We start from the raw sequence: 27,224 nt of genomic DNA on the forward strand, positions 1-27,224 counted from the left end.
TTCAGTGTGTCACCAGGAAAGCTTTAATTGGTAAGAATAATGGTGGTTTTAAACGGCATTGCCAAATGCAGTGGGGATTTTCGTGGCTTGGTGGCTGCTGGAAATGCCGTTCTGTGCTCGAGCACTCCGCGTTGCCGGAGCTGAGTGCGGCACCACACGTCGGTATGCTGGATTTCCCTGCCTTCACTCACGTATTGCAAACAACAAATACTTCTCTTTACTTGCACTTAGGATTGAAATGGCTTTTCAGAGGTTCCCAGCACTTGTAGTAGTTTTTATCTAGGCGGTTGGAGGTCTGGAGGCCCCATTTGGTGACGGCGAGGCTGAGGGACGATTCGAACATGAATGCCTGTTGGGAAGAGGGAAGATAGGTTAGGGCAAAGGAGAAAAGGTTTAAATCCAGGCAAGGTGGCCCTGCTCCACTGCAACAGGACTTTGTATGTGTGGTCCAGCACTGCCAAATTCTGCCTCCTGGCTGATTAACCCAGGGGCAGAAAGCTCTTCAGAGCTGGCATCGCGACGCTGGTATTAACCAGGTCTCAAGAGTGACTCTGTGCTCCCTGCAGCCCCAGGAAAGCCAAGTTGTTCCAAAAGCTCTAGTTCAAGGTTCTGTTGGTGATCATCATTAGATTTTAGGGGGTGGAGAAAGGAGGACACTCAGAGGTTTTTCTTCTTTGTCCATAGGCTAAGACCAAAATTAAATTAATCAGCATGAAAATTCCCAGCTTCCTGCTCAGGCAACAATTTGTGTGGGCAGATGATCAAAGCTGCCTGGCATCACATGTCTCCAAGGCAGCTCCTGGGAGCTGAGCAGTGCGGGAGGTGAGTGCTGCAGCAGTTTGGTCTGAGTACTTTTCCAAGTTGCCAGCAAGAAGCCAGGCTGTGCTTTGAAGGCGGCACTGTGCCATGCTGTATTCAAAATCCTCTAGCTCCCTTGGCTCCTTACCATGGTCCCTTCCGCAACCCTCTCAGGCTCCAGCTTGGCTTTGCTCGCCTTCTCAAAACAGTCGGCATCTGGCCCGTGCGGAGTCATCATGCTGTGCAAGCTGGCCCCTCCGGGCTGGAAACCTTCCTCCTTTGCTTCATAGTGGCCTTTGATGAGCCCCATGAACTCGCTCATGCAGTTCCCTGCAGGAGGCATAGAGAAGAGGTTGCAAGGCAGAGTGGCCTGGAGGCATCGCAGCTGGGCCGTGAGCTCCTTGAAACCCACAAGCTAAGCTGGGCCAGACAGTAGAGCAGAGGTTTCTAAGCCAGGTATCGTGAGAGGATGCTGGGGATCCTGCAGGCGTGGCTTGGAAAGCTGTACAGGTTTTATTCCACTCTTAATTATCTGGATTCAGAAACAGAGCTCCCTACCGATGGTGCATCGATGCTGGCAGACCTGTGCTTTTCCTACTGCCTCGAGCTGCTTAAGTGCTACACCTGCCTACGGGCTGCGTGGTGGAACCTGATATTTACAGACTTGGATCAGAGATCTTAAAGCACTGGAAAGGGAGTTTTCCATCATCATCTCCACGGTACAGGCACAAAATGCCTGGCCAACAGTCTGGTGGGAGAGCCTGGTCTGCTGTCTCAGGTTATAAGCATCAAATCATTTTGTTCGATATTCTTCTATCACCTCCAGTGCAGTCAGGTGCTTATGCTTTTGTTTCACCCATTATCCACCTATTTCTCAAGAGCCACTGTGTGCCCAAAGACAAGGAGCCAAATCCTGTCCTTCCCTGAGGAAGAATACTTCAAGTAGACCCTTTGAAACCAACGGAGTAGTACACCACTAACTTAATTAAGGATGGCTGTGTCTAATCACTCACTGCTTACTGAGTTATGCTCCCTGTAAGTACTGTAACAACTGCCGGCCCAGTCGCTCAGCTTTAGGACACCTGATGTGATTCATCTAAATAACACGGCAACTTTCTGCTTAGTGGTCAGTTTTTGCAAAACCAGGACAGGCTTCTGTGGCTGTGTTATATATAGCCCTTTTTAACCACTAGTTCAGTCTTCGTTAAGTACAATCCAGGGTCTGAAATGTTTAACAACAATACTAATTTAGCTCAAAGCAGGGTTGGCCTATATACCTATGCAAACTTCCATTAATTTTCATCCCAGGCTGCCAGTGTCTCGTGTAAGACTGGATTGTTATGGGCTTTTCATTGACCCCGCTCTGTGCTGCGCTTGGCTCATTTGGACTGTGCAGACCCGAAGGGCTGGGTGGCCAGCGCTGCCGCAGCAGGGCTCACAGCGGCACGGAGGGAGAGTGGGGCGGGTGAGTAGGAAACCAAGCTGGGACTTAAGACCTGAGCTGAGACCGGTTTCTTACTTGCTCACAGATGGCCTGTGTGACCCTCAGCGACTTAGGTGTGCCTCCATTCCCTGTCGGTGAAATAGCGTTGTCTTCTACAGGCAGGATGTTGTGAAGTTAAAATCCCTGAGTGGCCGTTAGATACCCAGTCCCAGCACGGTAAGAAGCATACAAGTACTGTCTCAGACATGGGGCAGTATATGCCCACAGTATAAAAACTGCATCAGACATTTTCCAACCTGTGGTCCAAAGACCCTAGGAGTAATTCAGAGCCTCCAAGGATGTAGAAAGGTGACCAAGAGAAGTTGGTATTTATCAGCTGCACAGCCACCTTTGTGTGTAAAATTGTTGTGGTATCTAAGGCAAATATTTTTGGGCCACCGTTGTTATATTTATACATGGGGCAAAGTTAGTGCAAGATGAAAACCGTGGCTCTGAGTGCACAAAATTCTCTGAACACAGGCTTTCCACTGCACCTGAGAAGAGGAGGCAACAGGGGGTTGCTGGCAAAAAAAATGGGCCTCTTGTGAAATATTTGGAGAGAGAAGAGTTCAGAGCACTGAACCTGTGCTACTGCCCCAGAACAAGATTCTCATCATGGTACTAATTTCAGAGGGAACCAATGTCCCCAGTGCCTTGATAACTGGCCGTTGCGGTGCCTGCCTTACCCACTCAGGCTCTGCCCTCCGTGCGTGGGATGAGCAGACAACCAAGTGGCTCATCATGAACCCAGTGTTCAAGCCTATGGCTGAGGTACTGTGGTGGGGTGAGTAGCTGGGGTAGCTGTATGGGTGCGCTTAGAATCACAGCATGGACAAAAGAATGAGAGTTATTTCAGCTGTCTGCTACCACGAACGAAGCAAGGTTGAACAACTTCATGTTCGTTAGGGCTCACGACGCATCCATGGGACATTAGCACAGCTCTGATGATGGGCAGCAAAGTAATTGTGGTTAACTAGGACTGCGTCTCACCTTTTAGGGTCTAAAAAAAGTGACTTGGCACTATCCCAGCCAGTCAGGAGACCCATTTCCATGTGGGATTCATTATTGCAAATGAAAGCAGGATGACAGGCCAGGACTTTGCTGGTGGGATTTACCCAGATGGCTGCATAGCTGCCTGCTGTGCTTGCAAGTGCCACTGATTCTGCCAGCCCCCAAGATGCTTGGAGATATGTCTGAGTAACAGGAGGAGCTGGCTATTAAACTGTGGTTAGTAAGTGTGCAGAAAGCCTCTCAGCACTTCAAAGTGACCACAGTGCAACCTCAATAGCTTCTGAGATGGGGCCTTTTAGCTGTTGCCAAAAGGGGTGCAGGATGGGTGAGAGTCCCCCCTCGGTCTCGCAGGGCAGGGTGCCCCATCCCCACCCTGAAGGACAGTCCCATCTGGGGAATTGGATTTCTAGCAGCCATTCATTTCAACACATGGCCATGCTCTGCCAAGACGAAACCAAAAACTACCCAAAAGAAATTAGCTCTGGTGATGGCAGCCAAATTCCAAAACCCTCAACCAACTCTCTGCCTGAGAAGGAGCCCAGTTCCTGATCTCTGGCTCCTTACATGCCAGGGGTACTTCCATCACTGTGTGGGAGATGAAGGAGGGCTCAGGAGAGCCAGCTCTCCTTTGCTGTAACTCTGATCTTGCCCTACGAGTGGCCTTGGGCAGCTTGACACACCTCTGCGCTTCTCACCACTTGTGGTATCATGTCTTCCTTTCTCCTGTTCTTTGTCTATATACTCTAGTGAGCTATTAAGGAGCTCATGGATGACAGGACAATTTCTGACACACTTGTGCAATGCCAAGTTCAATATGCACCCCGTCTCTGTGGGAGCCCCTTGAGTACAGGCACATCCATCTATGCAGACGCAGCCAGTCCTCAGCCCTAAGTTTTTCTGAGATGCTCTAAATAGGAACATCTTTGGATTTGTTCATTTTCCAGGGAGGACTGACTGGCTCCGAGCAGCTGACTGCAACTGTGCCAAAGGCAGCCTGTCAGACTGCTTCTTCCCTGCGCCTGCTCTCAAAGAAACGGGGCTTGTTTTCTTTCTGCAGCCCTGTACTCAGGAAGAACCAAGGAGGAGCAGACATACGGTGGTAGTATGGTGGCCGGAAGGTGTTGTTAGCCACCCCCCATCGCGGGGGGAATATGACAAAGTCAGCGAGTGCCACTCCAGGACGGGTCGACTTGGCTGTCAGGACGGTGAAGATAGAAGGATCCTGAAAAAAGAAAAGCAAAAAGCATGAAGGAGAGCAGGGCTCAGAGCTGTCCGCTCTGGTCAGCCAGCCGGTAAACCTGACCGACACAGCCTCTCCCTTGCCTAAACACTTCTACCACCTGCACCGCATGGTGCGGATGAGATTTGTGACCCTGTATGACAGCACCCAGCATCTCGATCCCATGCTGAACATGGGGGGAAGACATGGGAATGTGTGGCTCTTCCTACGAGCAGCTTTGGAGAGCCCTCGCTGCCCCAAGCACAACACCCTCGGCGCTGGAGGCATGGGTGGGGGCAGCCGCGCAAGGCAGGGTGCTGTAATTCCAGAAGCAGTCTCCAGCACTCCTCCTACCACAAGACCATAGCTCTTCCTTAGCTGGTTACAGAGGACAGGAACATCCTGCTGGAGCCATTTAGCCTCACCGCCCTGTTAGTTTACAAACAGGGAGAACAAATTTCAGATAAATTGTGGCTTGCTGCAAGGATTTTTGAAGCCTCTAGTCCACTAAAGTGATTTCTGGGCTTTGATCTCAAAACCATCCTTCTCCTGGCAGGTTTTTCTGGAGTTTAAACAATGCTTTCTGTTGGTTTTCTCACTAGAAATGCTCCAGTCTCCTTGCACACCCACTTACAGAAGCAGCACTGAGAGATGGCATCGCTGTGGGCGCCTCTCCCACGGGGCTGGTTTCCTTTTTAGAAGAGCTGCTCACATTAGTTTGGGCTTTATTTTCCGTGAGATCTAGAAATTATTGCAATGAAAGCTGCCAGCTCTTGAAATGAATTTCAGTGCTGGGCTCGGAGGCAGCAGGGGAAGGAGGCTGTGCAACTGCAAGAAAGAAACCGAGGCAAGAATTTGAAGCAAAAGTCTTTTTGCTGAGTTGCATGTTGTGTGTTGGCTTCAGCATTCAGCCCTTCTCCAGGGTGCAGAAATTCTATGCTAAGCTGCTTAAAGCTGTTTAAGAAGCCGATCAACCTCCAGTTACGTCTTTCTACCACAAAAGAGGTGGTCTTTCTCTACAAGGGCTTGGTTTGGGTCCAGGGAAAGCAGTGCAAGAGATTTCAGACTGTTTCTTAGAGCACAACGTGTTTTTTAACGAGTGCTGAGCCCTTGGAGCTCGAGGTGATTTATCCACGAAGCATCGCTTTGCTTTACCCAGCTTCAGAACTTACCGCGTGGTCAAAAGCAACGGAATTAATGACCATGAATTTTTCCAGATGGTACTTGTACGGTGTGTAGTTCCCATGCCAGGCTACAACGTTGAAGGGGGAGAAATCCTACCAAAGCAGAGAGGTGGAGGGTTACTGTACACGGCCTGCCAACTTGCTGCACATATGCAGGGCGATGCTTTTTCCCAAATTCAAAATGGGTTAGTGGTGGGGAGAGTTGTGGCTGCAGCCTGGAGCACGAAGCCTTCAGGTACAGCCCGACATCGCAAGGATGTGATTTTCCTCAGCATTTCCATTCCGTGAGCCTCAGCCCTCCCCTGGGGCTTGGTCTCTAAGGGCTTCTGAGTGTCCAGGCAGCACCTGAACCAGGCCAGCTGGCTGCCACGTGGGCTCTCGGTGAGGAAGCACTGGCTTTCCATAGCAGCCCCAGCTCCTCTTTTCTACTCTGCCACTACAAACACACGGAAACACTGAGGCAAAGACCATGGTTGAGTCTTTGGGCAACCAAGTCTTCACAAACATTTTTTTTGAAGATGAAGGAAGCAAGAAAGCAGGGGCTCAGTCCTGCTCTGCTTAACCCAGCAGGACCTCCCAAGACTACGTGCATGTGACTGAGTTGCACATCCCAGGTCATTTACCGGCAGTCACTGTGCTCCAGTGTTCCCTCTTCTCCCAGAGCATCCTCACCTGCTGGGCTGAAAACAGCTTGCCCTGGTACTTGCTGATCACCGTGTAGCCCCCCGGCACTTGGCGGTCCTCAAACCATGCGACGGGCACCAAGAAGTCCCGTGGGTTGGCCAGGCCGTTGGCTCCTGTGAAAAAAAAAAAAAAAAAGAGAAATGCCAGAGCTCTTGGGCCACCTGCTAGCACAGCGAGAGGCTGCTGCAACTTTCTGGCTTTGTGGGTGCCTTTCTGCAGTTTGAATGACCTCACTGCTTCTTGGCCCACAGCGAAACCTGACATGGTCATGTACTTCTCGTGCTCGTATGAGTAGGTAATTGTAGTACATCCTAGCGTTTAAGTCCATGCTCCCCTTATGTGACTAAGACAGGTCTCCCCTCGTTGCCTGCTGAACATGATTAGCATGTCATCCTCGATTAAAGTCATGCAACAACTAGGAATTAATCAAAAAATGGAGGGTGAGTGGCTCTCTGTTCCCAGACACCCTGCTGGTTGGACACAGCCATGCAGAAGTTAGAGGCATGTAATGAGGGGTCCAAATAAACTTCTGAATGCTTGCAAAAAGAGTAATAAAATAAGAGATAGTGCTACCTACAGACTCTGGGCACACTGAGCAGTTGGTTAGTGTGAGGAGTGCATTTTCAAAGTGCAAAGCACCATATGGGTGCCAAAGCATTCTTCTTCTTCTCATTAGTATTATTGTTACAAAGTGGGTTTGAATTTCTTAGATAAAAATGCAGACATTACTACCTGCTGCGAAGGTTTAACAGTCAGTGCTTTCCTCCAGCTGTCATTTTTCAAGGGAAAAGTGAAGTCAGAATAAAGTAAGACCGAAATACAAAGGATCTTGGTCTCTGAGGGGAAGGCAGGTAGGTGGTGAGAAGAGGAGCTCTTATAATTGCCACCTCCTGAAAAAGTTTACAGGCAAGTGCACTCATTTTCTTTTCTCCAGAAAATAAACCTTATAATAGATTCCTGCCTTCTGGACTGGGCGGGGTGGCGGGGGGGGGTGGTGGGGTGGCGCGGGGAGAATCCACCACACAAACCCATGCCAACAGTGTCTGAAAAACCAGCTAATGGGAAAACTTGTTACAAACAGGCTGGAGCAACATCAGTCATCAAGTGGAGCAGGCACGGAGCACGAGAACTGGGTGAAGGTGGGTAACCTCAGCTGGCTGAGAGGAAAGCTGCTGAAAACCCACGGTGGGCTAGATGTGGAAAGAGATGTGCCCGACACGTCATACAGGAGAGATGCTTGAGGCAGGTTCCATGAAACAGCTGCAAATTGGGTCAGTTCCCCACTGTACAAATGACCATCTTCACTGTCACGGTGGCCATGAGATGTTTGCAAAGGCCCCCTGAATGCGGATGGGCCACGCCAAGCTTGTTACTGAGCGGTAACACCTAGTTAGGTTGCTTCAGGCAGGGCCAGCCTTTTAGATCTCACTGAGAGCTAGAAGTTAAGCCCAGTCTAGTGTGGAAAAGAACCTAAAATGAAAAAAAAAACCAACTCATCTCAAAACACTGGTCCAAAAGCAGAGAACTATTGGTATGGGGTTTGTGGTGACTTGTAGAGGAATGAAGGCGGTCGGTTGATTAACATTGGTAACATGCAGCTGTGGCCTTGCCTCGAAGGCAGTGGGTTGATGGACCTGGATGATGTGCAGCTGTAGCTCGTCCCCACTAAGTGGTTAAATAGCCCTGAGGAGTGTGGGAGAGGGTGGGTTGGTTGGTTGGTTGGTTGGTTGGTTGGTTGGTTGGTTGGTTGGTTGGTTGGTTGGTTGGTTGGTGGTTGGTTGGTTGGTTGGTTGGTTGGTTGGTTGGTTGGTTGGTTGGTTGGTGGTTGGTTGGTTGGTTGGTTGGTTGGTTGGTTGGTTGGTTGGTTGGTTGGTGGTTGGTTGGTTGGTTGGTTGGTTGGTTGGTTGGTTGGTTGGTTGGTTGGTTGGTTGGTTGGTTGGTGGTTGGTTGGTTGGTTGGTTGGTTGGTTGGTTGGTGGTGGTGGGTGGGTGGGTGGGTGGGTGGGTGGGTGGGTGGGTGGGTGGGTGGGTGGGTGGGTGGGTGGGTAGCAGTGTGGTCTGATCTCTGGAGGAAGGAGCTACAGCACAGACAGTGTTGCAGCCTACTAGTTTGTGCTGCAACAACTGGTGCCCTGTGTGAGGCTGACTGAGTTGGACTCTGACTACAACAGCTACTTTAGCTGTTATGGGGCAAGTTCCACCTTCCCTCCCTGTGACAATCTTAGCAGCAGCAGCCAGGTGTTTGGTTTTTTTTTGCAGCAAGAAAAGTTTGGAGGCCAGCATTCCAGGGGTAAGGAAGATGAAATAACTGGAGCTGAGAACCTCCAGAAAGCTACCTGGGAAATCACAGCGGGGATGGTGGGGCTTCAGGTGCCATGCACCCTTGCCGTACCTTTGCTGCGGCAGCCAGAGGCCGTGCCTTTGCTACCTGTCATTGCCCAGCCCAGGGGCAGCTGGCAGAGGGTCTGTGGGTCACAAGAGCTACACCTGTGCTGGCTGAAAGTGGATCTGGGGCACAACACAGAGGTGCAAATGTGGTGCTGGTCTGAGTCCTGTGCCTCTGCTGCTTATTTTCTTGATTTCTAATTCTCCGAGGGGAATAGCTTCTGACACTAAGGCACTCTATATTCTAGAGCTCTAGGTGCCTCTGTCAACAGAGGTGGGGGGAAGAAACACACCTGACTAAATCTAAAATTTGGCTCCAAGAGTATCTGCTGCCTCTGAAATCTGCCTTTCCCTTCACTCGGTAAATTCCCTCCTATCACTCCAGCGTATGCCATGTCTGTTTGTAAGAGGCCTCAGCGATGACTGCCTTTTGAGTTTCTTTTGGTAGGAACATGTTCAGAGCCAGCAGACGGGGACTCCCAGACCAGAAGGGTAGAGAGAAAGTGGGAAAGAGGATGGGAGAGAAACAGTCTCCAGCGCCAGGGGAATCTCAGAACGACTGGGTTGTCACATTTTTTGGGGGGGATGCTTGCTCTGCTGGGGAGTAACAGTGCTGGGATAGAAAGCATCTTCGTGAAGGAGGGCGTGCGTGGGAGGATGTATTACATAGGGTATCAAAAGGTGGGTTGGGACTTGCAGTTCTTGCCTGTCCCTATGAATTTCACTGTAAGTCTGATGGGAGATTGTTACCGATGGGTCCCAGGTCAGGCAGCTCGAAGTGTGCCCCGTACACCTCCAGGAGGTAACCTCGGGTCTCTCCAAACACCTCCACGCTGAAACGCATTCCTTGCTGGAAAATAAAGGAAGATACTAGGATCCTCCCAGGATCGGGAGGTTTGCTGACAGACCTTGAACAGCTGAATGCAGAAGCTGGCTTGCTTCAACATCAGGCTCTGAGCCACAGGCAAGGCGCAGTCAGCTTACCTGGATGACACAGATTTCATTGGGCTCCACTAGCATTTTCCCAAACTCAGTTGTAATGAGCAGTTTCCCTTGCTGGGGCACTGTGGAAACAAAATACAGGCAGAGGAGCTGAAGTAACGTGGTGATTGCCACCTTCTCTGTCCCCCCAGAGCACCCAGGCTCCAAGGCAGAGCACCGGGCCTGTTCTGACCCTGCTTCACAGCGGGACCGGGCTCCCTCGCCTGTGCGGAGCCTGCGGCAGAGATGCCCATGCTGGATGCAGAGTTTCCAGACCAGCCCCGTGGCCTCCACGTCACACAGGTACCTGCTTGAGGCTTGGCCATCCATCACCTCCTGGTCCCTTGATGGAGCGTTTGTGCCACAGCCCAAATAAATGGGACTTGCTGTGGTTTTGGCCATACGTGTCTGTCTCATGACCTTCACGATAAAATGGTGCACATGCCCATCCTTGTCATAACTGTGGTGGCATGAGATGGCTGGGAATAACTAATTCTCCCTACTGCTGAGGGTGGAAGCAATGCTTCACTAACGTCCGCAGTTTTCCATGACTGTCCTTGTGCAGGGGAGCTCACATTTTGACTTAAAAACCTAGCAGATTTACAACACCTGCCCTAGCACTTTTACTTCACAGTAGTGAGGGAGGTGAGTGAGAACAATTTAATAGCTATTTGATGGGGAAAATGTTTCTGTTGGTGACCTGAAGGCATTTCTGTCCCTCGGTCAACCAAGACACAAGCAAATATCAGACTTACGATATCGCTCAGAATATTTTTTGGCATATATGTACTTTATGTGCCAACCTCGATGCTCAGTGTGGCAGCCTGGTTGCCTGAGGCTGGTGGAGCACGGGAGTTAAGCTTCCATCCCAAATACTCTTGGACTGCAGCAACGAAGGCATCTAGCTGTAAGCTGTTCAGAAATCTTGAGGCTTATGTTTTCCAGAAAACCTCCGCCTGTGGTGTGCCTCATACCGGTCAGGGGAGCACGGGGAAGCGATCGCTGAGCACCGCACCAAGGGAGCTGTGTCACTGCTCAAAGCCAAAGCTGAGGTCTGGCTCAGAGGGGCACTCCCTGAGCTGCGCAGGAGCAGTGCAACCCACCCAGCAGCCCAGCTGGTGCCAGACCACCACATCGGGATGGCACGAGGGTGAAGCCCACCCTCTCCTCCAAATCTTGGCTGTTGGGCCCAAGGCTTTGGAAGAACAAAGAGGCAGCAGGTGGCAACCCAGGTAGACCCTTGTGGGGGAAAGGACAAGCCAAAGCATCAACTCACCAATCAGGAAGTCGCCATCTGAATTATAAAGGCATCTAAAGAAAAAGGAGAACTGGAAGGTCAAGATGCTGTAAGCCCCAGGCACTTACACATGCCACGACCACGGCTGGGGGTTTTGAGCTGGAGAATGACGTGGCAGAGGTCTCCCCTTTAGCACCAGAAATGCTATTTGCAGGTCAGTGAATGCAATATACTGGCTGGTGCAGAGGGAGGTTCAATATGCCTGGCCGGGAAGCAGGACGTCCTCTGACCTCTGCCAGGTCTCTGCTGTTGTGGCCATGGTTGCATCAGACGTTGTAAACTAGGGAGCAGGGCTGGCTTCCCCCATGAGCCGCTGCAGGGGTAGCAATGCCTGTCAGAGGCTGTGTGCATGGTGACCTCCAAGGAGCAGCTCTGGTCCCTGAGCCAAGAGCACCTGGATCCAACACATCCCCTCTTGTTGCACCCCCATGTCCAGCTCCTTCCTCTTGGAGGCTGCATCCCCACTCCCCCCGTGCTTGGCCATGGAGCACAGCCTGCCATGGACACCATGAGCACCACCCAACATATGGACACAGGGACATAAAGACAGTGACACTGTACACGTGTGGGCAGCCAGCCATGGGCACCCGAGCCTGCGGAGCAGCAGTCACTGACCTGTTGAGCATGGAGGTATTGCAGACGAAGACATGCACGGCAATGCCGTTGCGTGCTCTGGGCTCGCCGGCACCGCACAAGGTGTGCAATCCCTGCGGGAAAGCCAACGCATCAGGAGTGAGTGGTGGGCACGGGGCAGGGGGCAGCCCCCTTTTCTCCCCTGATCCCACCCCCGTGCTGGGCTCACCCTCTCTCCTTGCTTCCCACACCACTACCAGCCTTCCCATGTATGGCTTTTTGCCAGACATCTTGACTTTCCTTTAATAGATGAAGGATTTCTTAAAAATCCATGTAAGCTGGTGTTTTCCAGCCTGGGAACTGGGGAGAGCTGCAGGTTGGGGTTTGTGTGTTTGGTTTTGGTTTTTTTTTTTAAGAGTTCCTTCAAAGGCAATGAAGAAAATCAAGTCCACTGTCAGTTGGTGGATATCTGGGAGCCTCTCCCCCCTCCCACAGACGCTCTGCAAGCCCAGCAGTGGCAAAACTGCTGTTAGCCCGACGCTGAGCATCCCACGTGCCCCCCCACCACCCAGGGGCAGCAGCAGTGGAGGGTGCCCTGGCCCCTGACTTACGCTCACAAAGTCCAGCTTATTCTGAGGGGCTTTGGGGATCTCGAAAGGTTTCCATCGCAGCTAGATTCCAGCAAACGAAAAGCAAGAAAGGGATGCCAGTGGTTATAACACAAAAGGTGGCAATTCCAAAGAAAGCAGACCCCCGTGTGTCCCCCCGCCGGCTTCCCTGCCCTCTGCTAGCTGAGGTAGCTTTCTCTTTCCTCCTTGCCTTGCTTAATTTGGTTTACAGGTTTCTTTTGATTTATGGCACTTCTTTTCCTTTTTAATCATAATTTTGTAAAATAATTGGCAGGTCTGTGTGGTGCAAAGGTTAAAAAAAATAATCCTATTTAAAAGCTGTCTCTCCCTCTATTACTAACAACACTACTGACAGCAAAGAAATTCAGTTCAGCTGTCTTTGCACAGCCAAATCGTCACAGCCCTGTGCTCCGCTCCGTGCTGGATGACTCACTCCCTCCATGACCTGAGCTTAACGCTTCTGTTTGCTCCACCTCATTTTCTCCACATCTGAAGCAGAAAAATCTCTACCTGCGTGAGTGGGAGCTGCGAGCAGCGCTAATTACTTCTTAAAAAGCCTGTGGAGATCCTCAGGCAGAAGGTGCTAGAAATGTCCAAAGTATTTATTACTGCTAATATTGTGTTAAGGGTCTTTGCAGCTCTTGGGAACAAGGTGCTGCAGCTGAGAGCTCCTCGCTGGGGGGGTTCAGTGCAGGCCAACCCAACCCCCCCAAATCAGGAGGATGCTGACACGGCAGCTGCCAGATGTATCCCCTGCATCGATGCGCTTGACCCCAGAAGAAAGCGCTGTGACTCTGGGAACCCACAAAAACATTTTCTGGCTTTTAGCTACCTGACCTGCGGGTTCTCAACATGTTTTTAGGCTGCTGCCCTGAGAAAACAAAGTTTATGGGACTCTGTGTCTGTGCCTGCTGCTCCCCAAAATTGTGAACTATGTGAAATTTTGGCTAAATTGGAAAGGGATACAAAGTTATTCAATTCCCCCAAGCCGTGTTGCAGTTTTCCAACACCAAATCAAAATGTGGGTGCCCAGGCAACTTGTCAGGCTCTCCAGAGAGCCGGCCTTGGGAGAAAGCAGGCGGCTGCACCCAGCCAGTGCATCGCCAGCAGCGCTGAACGAAGCAGGGGCTCGTCGCTAATTAATCGGCTGCACCCCAGGCTTGGCCCCGCAGCTTGGCCCCCTCTGCTCTGCTCTCCAAAGCCATCTGCTCCCCCAGGGCATCCCACCACCACAGCCTCGTGGCAGCCCTGGGTCACCGGGGTTGGATCCATCCCTCCTCCCTTCCGCCCCCCATCCCGCTCGCTGCCTGGCAGAGGCATGTTTTCCTCCCTGGGAGACCCGGGCAGCTCCGTGCCAGTGCCTGCTGAGGGTCACACTGCTGGGTGGAGGGGAGGAGGCTGCTGGAGAACCTGTGTGTTCTGGATGGAGACACCAAATGCACCCGCCAGCAGATCAGCTGTGACCCTTGCGAGACATTGGCACCTCACAGATGAGCCAGTGAGCCTCAGGGTTTGCTTTCAGCCCTCTTTAAAGCTTTTTTTCCCCTTTGGCTTCCAAGACAGCCTTCCAGACGTGAACCAGAGCCAAAGCAAAGCATGGTCAGAAGGTGCTGCAGAGCCTGCTGCCACCCCCAGCAGCGGGACCTCCCCCAGGTCCCGTTCATTTCGGGGCATCTGTGAGGGCCAGCGGTGGTGGCTCAGAGTGAGCTGTTCCTCCAAGAACTGTTTTAAGCCTTTGGGGTTGGGAATTGGGACCCAGTGGGTAGAAACCGTTGGGAAATACGGACAAAAAGGACACGCAGAGGGACAAAGAGAGAAGACCCCGAAAACGAGGGGGAGAGAGGCGGTGGGGAGGGAGAACAGGGGAAAGAAAAGGAATAATGTCAGGTATAAAGATGGTCTAAATAGAAGCAATTTTTCTGGCTGAGGAATACAGAAGATGACAGTAAGTCTACAGACGAAGTACTAAGTATAGTGCAGTCCCTGCAGAACAGCTCCATTTTCACTTCGGTCCCTGTGGGCACCTCCACAGCTGTCATTCCCGTGGGACAAGGGGAGCAGTAAGTGCGTGTGTCATCCAGCCTGTTGGTTGCAACTGAAAATGGTGTCTGGCCCCTCTCCTCTGAAATGTTTGCAGACTGCAAAGCCACTGCCTGGCTCTGCGCCGTTTGTCCACCGTGTCTCTGCTGCACTTGGGTGTCACCAGCGCAAGAAGAGAAGGAGCGCCCTGAGCCAGAATTCCAAGACAGCCAGTGGCAGCCAGCACCAGGTGCTTAAAATGGGGGGGGCTTTTAGTGTTGTTTCCTTGCTGCAGCATCCGTGAGCCTCCTGAGATATGGCACCTCTGTGCTTACTATTATTTTATGGGGTTTTATCTTCCCAAGGTTTGTCCGATCCCTTTTTGAATCCACCTGCATCCTTTTGCAAGAAGCTCCACCGCTGACGCTTTTTATTTTTAATTTAATGTGACGTTTGATAATTGGTATTTGTTTTCTCCCTGCCTTTTAATCATAGCTTCCCTTGGTCATCTCTATTCCAGGCTGGAGAGCTTTCCTTTGTTCCTGCATTTCTTGCACAGATGCTACCCATATTTCTTCATCACCTTTGTCCCCTTTTCTGTTTTGTCCCCTACGCCTTTTATAATTCTGTCGTTGTCTTTGGGCAAGGTTAAAGGATATTTTTTCCCATTGACTTCAAAGGGCTTTGCATAAGGTGCCTCCATATGGCCATCCTTTTAGATGGATGATGATTGGGAAAGCTCCCTAAGTGAGCTGGGCGAAACGCAAAGCGCCGCAGGGAAGTGTCGGTCTTTTCCAACAAACTGAACCTGGTCCCTGGCTCTGCTTCAGAGAGGATGAGAGGGAAAGCAGGAAGATGGGTCCCACTTACTGCTAGGAAATGATCCCTCTGGGTTTGGTGATTGCCATGGAGAGCGGTGAGAGAGAGTGGGCAGGAGCTTTGTGGCTGTTCCCTTAAGTAAAAGATGTGCAGCATGTAAATGGCTTGAGATGCTGGAAAGCCAGGCATCATGGAATTACTGTGACCGTAAATAACCACAACAGTAGATGTGGGCTGCAAAAGAGCATCAGAGAGGGATGAAGTGGTCACAGAAGTCAATGGATCTTCATCTGAGAAGGAGCACCAAAGGCACGTAAATATGAGCCGGTCACCACTCCTTTGTCAGTGGCTGGAAAACATATTCCAGCAGAACTGGGAAAGTATTTAGACAAATGGGGAGGCCGCTGGGAGGCTGGAAATTAGCTAATGATGATGCATCAAAGGACAGAACCTGAGCAGAGTGAAAACTGATGGCCATGAGATGATGTTGAGAGGAGAATGGCAGGAGGAGATACTCAGCTTAGCAAAGCCAAATGTTCTGGGGCTGGCAGGGAAGAAATCATGATTAAAGATGATGGCAAGGCTGTAACAGAGGAAGACAAATGCCATGTCTCTGCATGACTCTCCAGAATGAAGCCTGATTTCCCACAAGGGCTGCGGAGAAATGGGCTGGCAGCCAGCAGCCTCTCCAGAAGCGCAGGGAAGGAGGGGGTGGATGGCAGAGACATGCTGCTGCTCTGCCTGCCGGGCCCGGGCATGATGAGCCTTTGATGGGGGACACTGGAGAAGAAGAGAAAGCGGCCTGAGAGGTGGCCAACAGGAGCCTCCAGGGGAGATGATAGAAAGCACAAGTCAAACCCTGTGACACTGGGAAGCAGCACAAGCATCCATCAGGGTGGGAAGCAACAAGCATCACCTCAAGGTCTGTCTTTCCTTGGGTGAACCAAAGGTGAGGAGCAACGGGTGGCACCCAGGACCCCAGCCCCTGTGTTGGCCAGCCCCCCAGCTCCCTACGGCTCTTCTCAGACCTCTTACAGCTCAGCACCTTTGCACCCCTGTTAGCTTAATCGCTGGGCTGTCATCCTGGCAGGACCAGAGCTCTTTCCAGCATGGTTACCTGGTTGGGGTCAGGCTCAACTTCATCCCAGTTGTGTGTCAAATGGCCTTCCTCGAGAGGCTTGAAGGGTTTGTGGCAGACTGAAGGTAGGATCCGATACAGCCAGCTACAAAGAAAGAAAAGTCCTGGATTAGCCTGGAGAAGAGGTTAAACCCTCTGGGTGGCTGCCGGCTGATTGAGCTCCTGAAGGCATTAATAACATTTATGATGGTGGCAACTGGGCCAGAAGTATTAAATACCAAACACTAGCTCATAGGCAGAGACTGCCAGAGAGATGGCTTTTTGTTATAGGCTCTAATTATAAATATATGCTGTTCTATATAGGTAAATGCCTATATGTGTGTTTACCTATACATACATTTACATTCTCACACACACCTATATATATGTATATAAAAAATAAAGATACAGCTTTATCTGTCACTGCAATACAGCCACCTCTGAAGTGAAATAAAAACCTATTTAACCACAGCTACAAAGCCGGCCGGACACGGGATGAGCGCAGTATCTAACTGTACGTACAGAGGAACCTTCAGGAGCCAGAAGGTCCCGTCCAGTATCTGAATCTGGATGCGCTACTGCAAGAAGCATCCTATGCCTGGCTGGCCACGCCCATAGGACCACCAGCAAGCCCATGCAGCGAAGGCCAGAGTTTTATGTGGGATGCTGTAGGAGGCCTTCCATGCCTCCATTGCCACCTGGGACTGTCACTCTCCTTCCTGGCTGCCTGCCGTGTCCCTGGCTGCAGCCCCTGCTGCTCCAGCAGCTGCGAACAGCATCCGCACACCATGCACAGGTGCAGCCAAGCCTGAAACTGGGCTTTTAATCAGGCAGGTGAGCAGAGGTGATGGGGAAAGCCTGAGACAGGCAGGGCTGCCAGTGCCTTTGATGTGTTAACAGGGGTGGTTGCAGTTTGGGTAGGTGGGAGAGGGGAGGAGGGAGCTCTCCCTTGAGAGCTGGAAAATTTCCATCAAGGACGTCTTTGTGCAGCAAACAATGATTCATCCCTTTCCCACGCACACCGCGAGCTGGCACCAGCCCCGAGAGCAGAGCTCTGCTAGGCAGCTTGGATGATGCATTTGCCTTTCATTTGAACGAACAACAGAAGGGACAGAAAAGCCACCGTGGGAGAAGTGAAATGAGAAATGCATCTTCTGCAGTCTGGTCATGGATGGAGCATGACGCCTGGGACAGAGCTCCAGGACGCTTGCTGCTGGCTGGAACAAGCCGTCCCCAGCAGTGCTGGCAGCACGGGGTGGTAGGCAGGGTGCTGGGTGCCTGGCTCTGCTCTGAGCCCCTGGCCAGTCCCAGGACTGGTACAGCCCAAGCTAGCGCCTCACCAGCCCGAGCCCATGCGCAGGAGCATCCTGAGGAAGAGGAAGGGCTCCTGCTCAGAGGCTTGGTTTTGACACTGTCCATCAGGTGCTTACCAGTGCCAGTCGCAGCAGCGCTGAGGCGCTCAGGCTGAGACCCTGAGATTGTTTTGCACAGCACACACAGCCCACTCAGGACCATCTGGCCCCCATGAATATCACCTCCCCTTCCTCGCCTTGCTCAGAAAACCACTTTCTTTCCCACCCCAACACCTCCTTTCTCAGCATTTTTGTAACCCACTCACCCCACTGAAGCCTTCCCTCTCCCATGGTTTTCTGCCCTTGTCTCTCTCCCAGGAGCTTTTTCAGCTGGCAGAAGGCACTGGTGGCCCAGAGGCAGCTCCTCCATCGTTCTCTGCTGCATGCCCCAAGCGCCCCCCATCACCCGCCCGCTGCTGGGGGTCACAGTACCTTCGCTTGTTGGTGGGCCGGGGACAGGTGAAGGCAGAGCCCGAGAGCTGCTCAGCGTACAGGCCGTACGGGCAAACCTGAGGGTTGTTCTGAATGGGAGGAGAAGGAAAAATAAGGAGTGAGGAGTGGCAGCGTGGGATTTAACTGTGGAGCCCCAGACAGAGCACAGTGATGGGTGCCCAGCACCCCGATGCCATGGGGTGGACTCTGCTCCTGAGGCTGTGCATCAGCCCTGGAAGCTGTATCTTCTTGCTCCCATGATGCTGGGTGCCCCACGGGTACCACCCAGCCCCCCAGCCCCTTTCCCACACGAGTGCCCTGAGGAATCGGCACAGCCATGGAACAAGCTGCAAGAGGGCAGTGCTCATAGCACCAGCAACGGGAGCGTCAGGGAAAAGGGGGTTATTCCCAGTGCTTACAGATTGCAAAGCAGACTGTTATCATGCCCAGATTTTTCTGAGGAGCAAGCATTCAGAGGGGTTGCCCCAGAGCCTCGTGTCTAGCTGGCTTTCCAGAGGACAGACTCCCAGCAGCTGCACCTTTGCTTCTCCGCTCCTGCGCGCTAAGGGCCCCCTTCTCCTCCTGCCCTCTGCCCAGGGGAGGGGTGATGGAGCAGGCATTTGGGTGGCTTGCTCCTTCCTCCTGCCCGTGCTGTTTGCTGCCTGAGAGCAGGGTGACCTGTGTGGGAGCCTTTGCTGTGTCTCAGGGTTTCTGCACAGTGCCAGTCCTCCTGCGGAGCACAGAGGGGACACCTTCCCCTTCGCAGAGCCGTGGGTACCACTAGCACAGGTTTAGCAGCCCTTGTGAGTTCACGACTGAAGGACAGATTCCTCCTTTTCAGAGAACAGAAACGAAACATTTTGATCTAAGTAGGCCAGCGTCTATTTGTTTGAGATCAGCAAGAAGCAAAGGCATCCAAGAACTGCAGGAAATATCCCGGTGGGACAGTCATACGCCATTTGCTATCCCATCTCCCTCCTGCAAGGTCTAGTTTAGCATCCTGTTACCCTGCTGCGGCCGAGCCACTCAGCCATCCATACGGCATCAAAGGCTGCCCTGACAGGTGGGCAGAGGGAAGAGGTAAAGCTCTCACAACCCACGTAGCTTCCAGCCTTGAAACTCCATCGTGTCCGTATGAGTATGCAGTGAAGCAGGGGGATCAATAGCCCTTGTCATTTTTATCTTAGCCAGCACTACTGCAGATGCCAGTCTTATAAATACTGCAGAGGGGAAAGGATCCACCTCTGGGACTGGAGATTTTTTTGTGTCTAACTCGTTTTCGGATTTTTCTGTTAACCCTTTGGACACCGAGGCCGACCTCTGTGCAGATGAGGGCACCTCAGTCAGGAGCTGGAGGGGTCCTCCTCCTCCTCCTCCTCCTCTGGAAAGCGGTGCTGCCCGGGGACATCACGAGGAGCACAGCTCACTGCCTGTTCAGACCAGCAGCCACCACTACCAATCTCCCAGTTTTCAGGTGCCTCTTTCTTACATTTTTTCTCCAAGCATCTGCTATAGCCAGTCTCAGAAACAAGGCACTGCACCAGCTGAGCCACCAGTCTGACCCAGCACAGCACTCTGTCTTTTTTGTGGGCACACCATAGGCTGCAATGCAGACCCGGGGGACATATATATGCATTTAACACGCCCTTGTGTTGTGTGTTACCAGCCACACCAGCACACAATGTGTAAAACGTCAGAGCTGGGGAGATCCAGAGAACTCAGGAAAAGCAAAGTGTAGAGCTCCCAGTTTGACTTTAATTCTACTGGGCTCTTTGCACAGAGGATGATGAGTTGCTCCAAGAGATGTCATTGACTGAGCATCAGATGCTGCCATCCGAGCACGAGGGATTTCCAGAGATCCAACAGAGGGCACAGTCAGCCTCGAAATGTGCGCTGGTGTACCGGAGACCAGGGCAGGAGAGATGAGAACACTTGAACCCTTCAGTTCTTGCCTTTGCAGACCAAGTGGCTAGTGTCACATGGGTCACCATTCCTTTCTTTCAAACAGAATGACACATGATTTATTTTCATAAAACATGTTCATAAAACGTTTAAGAATGGATCTGTTTGTTTATATACTACAGGCATTCATGTCCCCTCCCTGCAAAGAAGCTGCTCTCCTGCCCAAGGCTTATAAACCAGCTTTGACAAACCCAATTCCTACAGAAATTCCCAAAGCTGCTTCTTCTGCACGAGCACATCTCTCTGCCAAGCTTCAAACTTCTGCTCTGGTTTATTCCAGAGCCGGTGGCTTCCTTTTCCGTGCCACTTGTATCACAGACTCCTTTTGGAAAAAAGCCCTGCTGTTGAGCAGAGGTCATTTAAGCAAGTCTTAACCTCAAGGTGAAACTTGGAAGCTCGCAAGTAACTTAAAAATAGAACGTATGAACAGAAATCTTTAACTCTGATTTTTGCCAATGTCTTATTATTCCAGTCCTGCATGAAGAAGGATCCTGGAGACTTTCATGGTGGCAGAGAGGAAGGAAACACGTTAAGATGAAAAGAAGCCCCAGGAACAGATATTCACTCCATTGCATGTAATTTTAATAAATCACTTTAAAAAAACTCGGTACCTGTCCCTCTGGTAAAGCTCCGGGGCAGCGTGGATCCTCAGAAACATGTTCATTTCCAAATCCTGACATGTACTGTAAAACAAACCACACAGCTCATCAGCGATTTGAAAACACAAGCTAAACCTCTCCAAACCACCCAGTCATCACTTCCCCGTGTGTTTTTCCAGGCTCTTTGTGTGCATTAAGAATTTCTCAAGTCATCTACTTGCATATTGCCACAGGCCATTTCCACAGTTTCTAGGTTCACTTCAGTAGCTAACTTGTGGCCTGGGAAGCACGGATGGGATCTGCTCTCCTGCCAAGTCTGCACATCTATTCTGACCACACTCTGCAGCATGAAGGCACTTGAGAAATAAGCAAAATATCACATATCCAGTCAGACTGTATCAAGAACAACAGGGTGATGTACAGGAAGAGGTGAGCACCAGCATTCCGGAGGCATGCTAGCACCATCCACATTGGACCTGACTTCACTTGAATAAGGGATGTTGCAAGATCTGCAGACTGCCTTGCAAATTTATGCACTCACATGCTCAGGGGCCGAAAGTGGGAGCCATTTGGTTCTCACGTTCTTGTGATACAACCCCATGACCATCAAGAAAAAGGTCAGGATGTAGGTGGGATGAGGGAGGAAGGGAAACTCACCTGGGACTTAAACTGTATCACTGATTTGCCCTAAATAAGCATCGCCCAGTGGGGCGTGAACTGTCCACCGTGGCGGTAAGTGAGAATTAATCCATTCCCGGACAATAATCTGATTTTCTAGGGCAATGTCAATAATCTGATTTTCTAGGGCGATGTATACCGGAGGGACCCATGGCTGGAACAGAGCTGCTTGCCCTCCCGTGCCTGCCCTGCCTGGAGCTGCGATGCTCTGCGCGTGGCTAAAAGCCACGGGATCCCAGGGGACGTGGCTCCCGGCTTTGCGGCACTGAGAAAAGCCCCACGGTAACCCTGAGGCACACAAGGGAAGCCGGTGTAACAGAAACCTTTGCTTTGCACTGACAGAAATGTAAATACAGTCCCTTCAGATCCTATAGAAAGGCACGAAGCCACCCTGTTGAACTCTGCGTGAACACGGAGGTGTTTTGGCAGCGATCAGTGGTTCAGCTCCGTGGCCTGGGGAGAGAGTTAAATATTAATGCTCCCCTCTGTCACCTGCCTTCACCCAGCAGCGCTGGGATGGCAGAGCCCAGGATTGCCAGCGCTTGGCTGACACACACACTGCCTGTGCCGGGGTGGCTGCGGCACTGCCATGCGGCTGCACCCCAACAGCTGCCGGGGGGCTCCAGCGCCGAGACACCCCGGCAAGTGGCAGGGACCCCCCTCGGTGCGGCACCTGGGAGGCAGAGGTCTGGCACAAAGCCAGGGGGACAAAGCCCCTATACCTGCTTTATTTTACTATTAGAGTGCCTGGATTATTTCCCCCAGGCGTTCTCATCCTTGTGCAATTTGCAGCCCCCCTCCCAGAAATTTCCAAGCGTAGCACACAGAGCAAACCGAAAACCGCCTGCGAAACCCAGTGGTTTCCTCAGGCACCTTCCAGGGATCTGTAAGAAAACTCCTTTCCCAGTTGCAGCCAGGCTGGCTGGAAGCCCTGCTTAGCCTGGCCCTGAAAACATCTCGCTTTCCATCAGTTCGGGGAGGATATTTCTCTCCTTACAAACGAAAGTGCATCACCAGGACTCTGCTTTCCCCTGCAAGAAGCATATTGATATGCAAAGCAGCAGGTCACCTAAGCAGCCTTGGCAAATGTATTGTACTGGAGCATTTCTTTTTTTTTTTTTCCCTGCCCTTTTTTTTTTTTCCCCTCCCCTCTTTTAAACGGAAATGCAGCAATATCTGATGGGACTGCAGCAGTTCCAGAATTAACTGAGACCTTCCGCACTGCATCCTCCTCTACCAGCCACATACAGGTGGTGGGAGCATTTGCCTGCGGGGCAGCCTAGATGAAAAGGCGAAGAAGGGAGGAAGAGGAGGAGGAGAGAGGCAGGCTCGTTTTCTAGAGGCACAGCCAGCAAGGCCCAGCAGGTTCTGCCATTATTAGCACAGCAAGGAGAGGGTTAACGCAACGTGCAGGCTGCTTTGCTGAGCATCACCTGCAAGATGCTCGACTTGAAGCTGGTGGGGGACTGGGAGGAGACAGTCCGTGGTCCTCGGGTGGGTTTGTCTGGTGGTAACCAGCATGTGCTGCCCAGCAGCCCCTTGCCACGCTGCTGGGGCCAGGGGGGAAGGCGGCACGGAGACTTTCGCTGTGAGAAATCCATCGTCCATCCTTCAGGCTGAAAAAGCTGGTGAGCCACATAGCTGGCCTGCCCGTTCCCATCGCCAAAAGCCCCTTTGCTCCTGCCTGCTGGGCCAGGGGACGGAAAGGAACCCGGCTCAGCAGCGAGGACCTGGTGCCAGCCACTGCGCAGTGCTCACCACCGGGCAGCGGTGCAGGCGGCATCTGCTGCCTTCCTTGGCTGTGCACCACCGGGGGCTGTGCACCACCAGGGGCTGTGCACAATCATGGGCTGTGCACCACCGGGGGCTGTGCACCATCGGGGGCTGTGCACCATCAGGGGCTGTGCACCACTGAGGGCTGCGGAGCTGCTGCCACCACCCAGTGATGCAGGAGGCTGGGTGCTCTGGGGCAGGGGAGCCGAGGCAGGGAAGAGGTGGCGTTTGGGAGAGGGTGCCATCACCCTGCTGCCCTGAGAGGGGGGGCAGAAGCTGCTGCATCATTGTTTGGTCAATTGATTCTTCCTTGCCAAGAAAAAACCCCAATTAATCCTCAGGTAACTGCATCGAGGGCCAAAACAAAGACATTGGCAGGACTGCAGCCACGGGAGGGGAGACATCATCCTCCCGGTGATTTATCACCCCGCGTGTGGCTCCAGGGTTTTGCCTGGATGTTCAGAGTGGCTTTTCTCATTCGCTTCGTTTATTTTGTCTTTCCCTGTAGCAGACCTGAGTCTCTCTGAGGATTCTCTCCCCGGCACACCCTTAGGGGTCGGTGTCAAACACCACTTGGGCTGCCACAAAGAGCTGGGTCACCCAGCTCACCGTGTGTGTGGAGGCATCACGCGCCAGGGCTCTGGGGCACCGCACTGGGACCCTGCCGGTGCAGACCTGTTGGGAGCAGCGGTGCAAGTGCCAGGCACATCACAGCCCTTCTCCCTGCCAGCCCCCTGAGCCCACCTCCTGCCTCTCCATTGGCATTGCACAGGGTGCCCCCAAGACAGGGGAAATGACCCCTTTCTGCCCACCCAGCACCTCCACCAGAGCATCCTTCCTGGGTGGCAGAGATCCGGCAGGATGGAAGCCAGCCCTTCTCCATGAAGTGGCACAGTGTTTTCAGTCCCACGCAGCCTCCCCCCAGGTCTCTGCCTGGCCTCCACAGTCCCCAGCCATGTTCTGGGCATCTCCAGGCTGGGTGGGTTAATGGGCACTATTCTGGTAACTGGGCAAGTGATTTCTTTGTAGAACAAAAAGTTCTCTGTGGTCCTTGTTTTCACTTTTCCTTTTAATTACTGTTGTTATTTTGTTCGAGATCCTGTAGCTTTATATGCAAACAGGATCTTAGGAATTCATCTGACTCCTCTTTGTTTTTCGTTTTGTAGTTTTTCAATAAAATGGGAGAGATAAAAGCTCAGCACGGCATAAAAAATTCAGCAAAGCTCATTGATTGGAATAACTGGGATGCAAAGCAGAGTGCTCGCAATGGGTGTCGTGCTCTGACCTATAAACTATAACCTTTTGTTCACCGGATTAGACAGCAGGCATGGGAGAAACGCATTTGAAGTCTGAACACACAGACTGCAAAATAATTAAGGTCCTTCTTCAAACACTGCATAATACATTTCTCTATCAGCTTGTGCTGCAGGACACGGGAAAACAATATTCATCACCCCACAAAAGGCACGGCACTTTGTACTGGCTCTGTCCAGCCAGCACCACAGCGTCTAACACAAACCCGCAGGAACAGGGACACGAGCATTTGGGCAGTGAGCAGAGCAGGTCTCACCCCCTGCATGGGGCTCCACAGTCTCCCTGAGGGGTAAAACCAAAGCACCCAAACTGGAGCTCTGCCCGGTGCCACCACGGTGCCATGGGGCCAATATCCCTGGCAGGAGCTGCTGCCTCCCCGGCGTCTTGCCGACCTTCTGCTCCAAAAGTGCTGGGGGTGGTCCAGGTCCCAGACCCTTCCTGAAGAGACCTGCCCAGCTCCAGCATGGGGGAACTTGGTGGAGGAGGCAAGAGAAGGGTGGATGCCAGGAGGAGCGGAGAGAAAGGGCGAAGCAATGGTCTTGGGGGAAAGATGCCGAGGGAAGTTGGCTGGGGAGAGGTGACAGTGGGGTGTGGATGTATATGATGCCTCAGAGGAGGTGCTGGCACAGCAGCTCGTTCCTCTGGCCAGCTCTGGGCAGAGCCGTGCTCAGCCTGCAGCCACGGTCACACCAGCCAACAAGGTGTTAGGGTCTGCTAGGAGTGAGTTGAAGCTGGACATGGAAGATGCTGTCTTTGGTACTATATATAGGGCTACAGCTCGATATATCCTCACTACATAAAGCGGAGCTGCAGCTGTACATGGCAGATGCTGTCACAGCCGTGGCAGAAACCAGTGCCCACCCACCCAGAGTGGTGCAGGGGCAAGGCTGCCCCACTGCTGAAAGAGGATGGTGAGAGCTAGGGGTGTCGGGGACAGGCAAGGAAGAGGCACGGTGACGTTTCACTGTATGAGACAGGACTCGTCAGAGATGGATCAGCAGACCTGTAACACCGTGGTGTAAAATAACAAACACGGCGGGAGGTGGTGAAGGAGCACATCCATGTGTCTTTCGGGTATATCCAGAGCCAGGAAAAGGCTTAGTGACAACCACAGCCCCAGAGTCTGGGGAGAAGCATGATGGTCCTGCACAAACCCTTGAGACCCACCACGTCCTGGGGCCAGCCCTTGCCACTCACGCACCCTGACGGCCCCGGGGCAGCCCCCCAGCAATGACGAGATGCTGATGAGATCCAGGATTGTAAGTCTCGTGTTCCTACACATGAACGCCAACCCCACCGCATCCCACCCTTCTCCCCAGCCTCCCCCATGCTGCAGGAACGGCGGCAGGGGAAGCTCCTGCTGGCTGCCCCTCTGGGGCTCGGAGAGGGGGGCACGGCTGGACCCCGATGTGCCAGCGTGCCATGTGAGGGGTGCTGAGAAACTGCCCTGGAATGGAGCCGCTGCTCCCCTGGGCTGCCGCAGAAGATGGTGGCTGGGGTTGCAACATCTGGGCAGATGTTGCCAGCCAGATTTCATAGGCTGAGGGGGAAACACCCCCCTGGCAGCGGGGGCAGGAGGAGGGGTGCTTGCGGAGGGTGGGGGAAGGACAAATCATGCGATGAAGAGGTCCTGTGCTGGGACAGCCTGACCAAGAATAGTTTCCAAAGAAGGAGAAGAGGGAGAGAAAAGCCTGTTCATAGATGAAAAGCGGCGAAATCCTTTACCCCAAGAGAGCTTTAAAAAAACACACCTTGGAACACCAGGAGGTGCACACGCACTGACACCAAACCCAGTGTCGGCAGGGAAGGGGTGTCCGCAGCCAGCACCGGGGGTCGCAGACACCGACTCCTTACCTGAAGGCCGGTCATCTTCCTCCTGGTCTTCCTCCTCTTGGAGCAGCCACAGAGCCCTGGCCGGTCCCTGGCCGAAGCAGCCTGCGAGCGAAGCCTGCTAGCTGGCTGGCCGAGCTGGGCTGGTGGCAGGGTGACAGTGCTGCAAGTGAGAAAGTCCACAGGAGTTTTCAACCTGTTTGCTCAGCCCAGTCTGTGTTTAACCAAGCACCAGCCCTTCGGCGCAGGACCAGCCCGGGATCCGTTTGAAGATGATAAGCAGGGGGTGAGGGGGACTGGGTTCCCTCACTGCCACTGTTCCTCTTTAGATCTTAAAAATGGGGCTGTATTCCCCACCCATGGCGTGGCAAAAAAAGAACAAGGTGTTTAAGAACAAAGAAAAACCACTTTTGCAACGGTTTTATAAGCTTCTTTCAAAAGTTAAACCTCTAGAAATTTTTAGATACCGTCCTCTAAACGTGTACCAAAAGTTGTTAGTTATGCTGTGTTATGGTGGGGGTGGAAAGGATCACATCACCGTCCTGGTGAGGGTAGCAGTATTTGTGAAACACCATGTGGCAACATTACGCAGCGTTTTGGGGCCAAAAGTAGGGGAGGGTTTTGTATTCCTGTGATTAGAAGTAGTGAGAGGAACTTATAAATTCTGAAATATTAGTATTTTACAAGACAGCTGTTGCTGAAGAAGGAGCAGCAGCAAGCATTTAGCTACAGAATACTAATGAAGGTAGTTCTGCATTTCCAGAAGTTGCAAGGAAAAAAAAAATCAATTTTTTTATTTGATTTTGTTTTCCTTTGAATTTTCATCTGTCCTCAAAAGAAAAAAAAATAATTTGCAAGCAATATTTTTTTTTCCCTTTCTGTGACCTGCTCTACTATTAAGTCCTGCCAGGAGGAACGCTCTAGGAGGCACACACTGGAATTCAAACACAAATGGAATCCAGTGAAGTTAACGTCTCCCCGCTCCTAGAGGATCCTGGAGCATCCTGGAGCATCCTGGAGCCTTCCCTCCTGAAAGCAGTTACTGAGCGAGAGCTCGGGCTGCAGGAGGGACAGTTCATGGGTTTG

At 52.2% G+C, this 27,224-nt stretch overlaps 1 protein-coding gene across 1 annotated transcript; it reads right to left on the reverse strand.

Annotated features, from left to right (window-relative positions):
- On the reverse strand, positions 1 to 26,317 carry HGD (homogentisate 1,2-dioxygenase). Its single transcript, XM_037388326.1, has 14 exons — positions 26,163 to 26,317; positions 20,556 to 20,627; positions 17,983 to 18,071; positions 16,199 to 16,304; positions 12,226 to 12,285; positions 11,657 to 11,748; positions 11,021 to 11,055; positions 9,748 to 9,827; positions 9,514 to 9,613; positions 6,368 to 6,492; positions 5,684 to 5,788; positions 4,388 to 4,514; positions 947 to 1,128; positions 1 to 349 (listed from the first exon to the last, which is right to left on the reverse strand). The coding sequence occupies exons 1-14, from the start codon at positions 26,175 to 26,177 to the stop codon at positions 218 to 220; spliced, it is 1,320 nt and encodes a 439-aa protein (XP_037244223.1). The 5' UTR covers positions 26,178 to 26,317; the 3' UTR covers positions 1 to 217.
- Between the last annotated feature and the right edge of the window lie 907 nt (positions 26,318 to 27,224).

Source organism: Falco rusticolus, chromosome 5 (assembly GCF_015220075.1).
Source record: "Falco rusticolus isolate bFalRus1 chromosome 5, bFalRus1.pri, whole genome shotgun sequence".
Lineage (NCBI taxonomy): Eukaryota > Metazoa > Chordata > Aves > Falconiformes > Falconidae > Falco > Falco rusticolus.